Source organism: Heterodontus francisci, chromosome 7 (assembly GCF_036365525.1).
Source record: "Heterodontus francisci isolate sHetFra1 chromosome 7, sHetFra1.hap1, whole genome shotgun sequence".
Classification (NCBI taxonomy): domain Eukaryota; kingdom Metazoa; phylum Chordata; class Chondrichthyes; order Heterodontiformes; family Heterodontidae; genus Heterodontus; species Heterodontus francisci.
In genome coordinates, this window is record NC_090377.1 from 113,146,847 (window position 1) to 113,152,846 (window position 6,000).

A 6,000-nucleotide genomic window follows, 5' to 3' on the forward strand; every position below is an offset into this window, starting at 1 on the left:
GCTCGGGACTGATATGTGATGCTGGGAGGAAGGTTTTAAAAGGCAGAAGTAAAATTACTTATATTTCTAGGTATAGAAAAAAAATGATCAATTTATGAAGGTTTTAAAGCACGAAATTATTGTAAAAGTTTAAATTGGGCCTAAGGTGGTTTAAAATATTGACAAGTACTGGGAGACTGATGCATTTGGTAAAGCTGAAAATTTTGAATCTAGTTTTAAGCATATCAGCAAAACTTTGTGTATTTCTTAAAGTAAAACCCATATGTGCTCACAATCATCCTGTAAAATCTCACTTATAAAGTTTGAATTTATTTATTTAAATAAAACACATAAGCCAAATAAGTCTTTTAGATATCAGTGCAGTTTTCATGAGCTGACTGCATTAAACTTTAAATTGCTATCATGTACTTTCAGTTTTGTTCAACTTAATGCCACTAACCGAACAGTCAGAACTAAACTGGAAAAGAAGAAATTGCAATGCCATTTGTATAGCAACCTGTAATAATCTACTTTGACACCAAATAGAACAAGGAATGACACTGTGGCACAGTGGTTAGCACCGCAGCCTCACAGCTCCAGCGACCCGGTTTCAATTCTGGGTACTGCCTGTGTGGAGTTTGCAAGTTCTCCCTGTGTCTGTGTGGGTTTCCTCCGGGTGCTCCGGTTTCCTCCCACATGCCAAAAGACTTGCAGGTTGGTAGGTAAATTGGCCATTATAAATTGCCCCGAGTATAGGTAGGTGGTAGGGAAATATAGGGACAGGTGGGGATGTGCTAGAAATATGGGATTAGTGTAGGATTAGTATAAATGGGTGGTTGATGGTCGGCACAGACTCGGTGGGCCGAAGGGCCTGTTTCAGTGCTGTATCTGTAAAAACTAAAAAAAAATTAGTTTACATAGCATAGCACTCGCTGTAAACTGGGTTTAGACTTGCTTGTTTAAGTAGGTGTTGGCAGTGCATCGAAGATTTTTTTCTTGGTATGGAAAAATTTATAGTAGGGGAAGGAAATGTTACACATTCATCAAATGAATCCAACCAAAGTACTTGCAAATTGGTCTCAAAAGGGCTTTCAATGTTAGCTTAGTTTAATATGAATTACAAGGCAAATAACTAATATCTCCACTAGAGGGCAGTTTTTTAAGTTCCTGATACAGCTGCGTGTAAATGTCATTTTAGAAATAAAACTGTTCAAATATTTTTTTAAAAAAGGACTTTCTCTCATTTAAAATATACTCACTGTTCACATGGGACAAAAGTGGTTATTGGTGAGAGCCTGAAATACTTTTGAAATTTGTGTTAAAAATGCATTTGGTTATAACTCCTACCCCATAAAATCTATTTTAGTCCAGTGAAATTATTTAAATGGATCCAACAAGCTTGTTTATTGACTATCAATTATTCACAGTAGTAAAGAGGGGAATGCAATTTCCCCATTATAAACCTAAAAATTGCAATTGGTGATATTAACAGACAAACAGTGAGCTTGTTTGTATGACAGCTTTTAGTCTGCTATTTAAGAGGTGTTAATTCATTTAAAATAACAAAATATTCTCGAATAGAATCTTTTTTAAATTTATACCTTTCTTGCAGATAGACCTGTATCAGCAGATCTGTAAAATTTGTGTTTATTGTTGGCATTTTTATGTATCCTTAGGTAAATACTGGAAGTCCTTACAGCGCTTTTCCTCCACTGTGGGTTATTCGCTGATAGAGGCCCAAAAGTGTGATAAGGAAGAAGCTGACACGGTGACAGCTATGGCTTCATTGTCAATGGGAGTTAAGCAAGGATCTGATGCTGAGAAGAGGTGAGAAGGAAGGAATATCTCACTTTTGACACTGTAAACAAGACTTGTTTCTGTGTTGATAGCTGGGAGATCGCGTTAGCTTCTTGGGGAAACGGCATTTGTTATGACAAACTTGGTGTGTAGACTTGTTCAGAAACATGACTAAGAAATCTTTGTCTTTTGTATGTTACTTGCGTATTTTCTTTTCCTTTCCTGCAGGCCTGAAGATGAACCCATGGAGGAAGAGCCGCCTATGTAGTTGCCAGCTGGAGTTCTCTATTTTGCACACAATATCTTTATTTCTCTAACTCTGCCAAGACTTCATTCTGTATTTCCTGTGTCCTGCTGTGGTGTTCTTCCAGAATCCAAGGACAACTGGGCAAAGTGCTGGCAATAAAAAAAGTAAAGATTTTTTTACCTCTCTGTCCATTCCTGAAATAGGCTTGTGGGACAGCCAGCATTTACTTTGGCAGAGTCACCAAGGAGGTGTAATCTCAAAGCCCTGCTCTGAGTTTACCTACTCAAAAGTTCTCCTGTCTCAGGCAATCAACCACTGTTTCTAATGTTCCAGTCCTTTAGCAAAGGATTTAATGCCATCTACAAGTCCAGATGCGTTGATTGTAATCTCAACAAAATCATGTGACATACAGTATAATTATTCAGAGAACATTTACAGTGTGGAGAGAAAGACTATACTAGAATGGAAGAGAACTGAAAGGGTGTTTCCTAAGAAGCCCTATGAAGACATGAGCGTTTGTGCCTTTTTATCAACAGATGGTTGCTGATTTTTGAATTGAGGAACAATGCCTTAAAAGTGTGGAAAAGATTCCTCCACTGTTGCGATGTGGAAAAATGGTGGTGAAGAAGCCTAATCTTTCCTGGCATGCGTGCAAAAACAAATCCGAGATCCAGTCTCTGGCTGGATTTTCATACCTTATTGGAGTACCATTTTTGCTTTTTTCCAAACAAAATCGAACCGATTTTAAGGTAGTTGCCAGTCCAGGGTGGCAGATATACTGTTGGAAATTGTCAGGTTATCGTTAAAACCTGCTTTACTTATTATGCTGGGTTTATATAACACTGAGTAGTATAGGAAATCAACCAATAACAAAGCATGTGTTAGGTTGATTTTGCAACAGGTAAACATGTTTAAAGATTGGAATGTTACTCAAAAGCATGATGCAGGAGTTATCTTCCAAACTTCCACTTCGGTGGTCCTCATTTCTGATAGAAACTGAAAACATAAACCAATCATAATCTGTTATCCATTAGACAACAAAAGGCTTTTTAACAATAAGACCAGGTAATTTGTTAATAGTACAGGAGATAATCATGTACAAATGTTTTCTTAGCAGACCAAGTTTGATTTTATTAGGTGGGCACTTACAGGGAAAATGATGGCTTTTACTGAAGATGGGAGCAGATGGATTGTAGACACTTCGAGGAGCACCTCACTATGAATGTTTGTGGTCAGCCAACATGTTTAAGTCACTTGGCAACTACCTTAACCATTGCTTTTTTTAATTTGTGTTTATTTTTACTCCTGGTAAACCATTTAACGAAATAATATCTACTTTTATATAAAGAAATCCTTACAAGTTTTTAAACCATGTTTCATAAGACCTAATAACTTGGGTTTTTTTAATTACTTTTTTGGTGAAAATTCCAGTTACCTTTCCCACTGATATTTTGCTGAAATTCTTCTGTTCTTTTTATGACTTTTTTATGATTATTCCTTGGTTCCAGTCTAATTTTAATTTTCCTTTTTTTCCTACATGGAACGTAGCTTTCTGATGGCTTAAAGAAGTGTACTGGAGTTTTTCAGGAGGAAGTACTTTGAGTGAGGGTTCAAACTTTGTGTAATGATTCCAGTTGGTGTATATTACTATATGATCTGTTCTAAGTAGATTTATAAATGAAGTCTTGTAAGAATAGTATTGCAAGGTGATATCATACCCATTTAAATATGAGTAATACTACAGTGATACTATATTTGATATTTGTAACTGGTTGCACTGCAGAAGGCTGCCGTTTGCTAAGGGGGAGTTAGCATTAAGGTTTTCAGTTGCTGCACTCTGAAACCAAGAAGGAAGGTTGTGATAGCATTTTTGTCCAAAGACTGATGGTTTTTACAGTGTGGTCTGTGAGCTGTGCTTATCAGCTATTGACAAGGATGGAAAGCGCTTGGTCCTAGGCCCGTGGTTGATTCTATTCTGCAGGTGCTTGGGTTGGCCCCAGAATGTGACTAATGCTGGTTGAAGCCTGGGCTGTAAAACAGCATTATCGCTGGAGTGTGGGAGAAGGCGCACTGTCCTGCCATCTGTTAATGTACACAAGCACGCTCACTCTGGAATTTATGGGACAACTGACATGGGGGTCATTAACTAGTAACTTTTTTTCTCTATGAGTAAATGGTTTTCATTCCTCCTTTTGTAATGGTTGCTTGAAGCTTAATGAATTTAGCGCTGTGAGGAGTACGTGAAGCATGTGTGTGTGTGTGAGATGTTTGGCAACACTGAATAAGGGCACTACTGTATTTTTGTTTTAAAACAGATTTACACAACATAAAATATAACCAGCTGTAATCTTTAAGACAGTGTTCCACACTTTCTATAGGATTATGTATGTTTGATTGCAAAGCAATTAACACATCAATTCTGTGACTTTTAAGAAACTGTTTGCATCTACTCTTGATGTTAAACATTCCTTTAAATAAGTGGAGTTATGTATTCATTCCTCCTTTTGATAAGGTGAATTTAAACATTGTTTTAAGAGGGCCCATTGTTTGTTTTCTTTTAAGGGGCATTGAACTGTATTTTATTTTTTCATTAAATGGAAGATAGTGAGCTTGCATGTGCCACAAGCAAAGATACCAGTTGTTCTGTACAGGTATGCACGCAATTCGCAAAGTTATTTCCAGGGCAGCTTACCAAGTTTTGCTTTTTTTCTTGGCATCTGCAGATGAGGTTTTGACATTTTTTCTGATGAACATATTAGTAAACCTCAGAAGGAGATGCCTCTGTCTTACTGAAATATCTTCAAGTATCACTCTCTTTAATGCTGTTATAAATTGATAATTAAATTTGACAAAAAAAAATCTAGCACTTGTGTCATTACCAGTAGAATATTGCATAATCTACATATAAAATTTTAAGAACACACAGCAAAAAACAATTGTAAAACTGTTAACTGCCTGCGTCTTCTTGGGGCCAACCCTTTTGAGACAAGCAATTTTTTTTTCTGGACTAAGTATTTAAGATCATAAACAGTTAACCTTTCAGCGCAGCTGTTCTTTATCTCAGCCACCATAAATCGTGTAGCGGTAATCCACTTAGCAGTTGTGTATTGTGATCGATGTGGATGAATATTTACAAAGAGAGGTTTTTTGGGGGCGGTATTGTAGCTACGAAGCAGGAGTGATGGCTACCTGTCAGCCTCACTTTCCTCCGTGTTTTGATATTGACTGCAAAGTAGCACGTTACAGTGTATTACATTTTGTGCTCCATAGTGGAGGCGCCTTTTGTTTTCTTTTCCAGTTTGAGGGGATGAAAAAAAGTGAGATGGATTTTAAAAGTTTGTTCACCCAAAAACTTTTATTTCAGGTATGTAGTAATGGAAGTTGTAACTATATTTTAACCTTCTTTGTACCTATCCACACTCAAAAATGACACCACCATTGTCATCAGTACCAGTGAACTGATTTTTTGTATTTTAGCCACAAACGATTATTGTATGGACCTACTTTATTGGTGATAGCCTTATTGTGGTAGCTTTTGATGGTCTTCATTTGCCTGTTGAAATGGGTCAGACTATCAGACTGACCAATGGTGTATCTCCTTGACAGTACAGACTTCATTTTTGACTTTATTAGGAGTCCAGTATTTTGTACCACATTATGACAACTTGCTATTGTGGTGTAAATAAAACTAATTACAACATCACATTTAAAGGCGTGCCTTCCTTATTACAAGGTGACCTTTTGGAGTTCTGTGTTGCTAATTCCTATTGAACTAAAAAGTGGAACTAGAAGTTAATCAAAGCAAAAGGGAAGAAAGTCTTCTCCATTTTTCACTTTCTTTAATAAATTATTTTTCTTAGCTGATTATCAAGTATTTTTTTTTTTTATTTTATTTTATTGAGATACACAGCACTGAAACAGGCCCTTTGGCCCACCAAGTCTGTGCCGACCATCAACCACCCATTTATTCTAATCCT

At 36.8% G+C, this 6,000-nt stretch overlaps 1 protein-coding gene across 14 annotated transcripts in view; it reads left to right on the forward strand.

The window, feature by feature from the left end:
* Positions 1-5,728, forward strand: part of hdac4 (histone deacetylase 4) — a 595,905-nt gene extending 590,177 nt beyond the window's left edge. For all 14 annotated transcript variants that reach the window (XM_068035894.1, XM_068035896.1, XM_068035900.1 and 11 more), the window contains 2 exons: positions 1,656-1,806; positions 2,005-5,728. In XM_068035894.1, coding sequence (XP_067891995.1) covers positions 1,656-1,806; positions 2,005-2,044 — 191 coding nt within the window. In that variant the 3' untranslated portion in view covers positions 2,045-5,728. The remainder of the gene's footprint in view (positions 1-1,655; positions 1,807-2,004) is intronic.
* Positions 5,729-6,000: the final 272 nt, after the last annotated feature.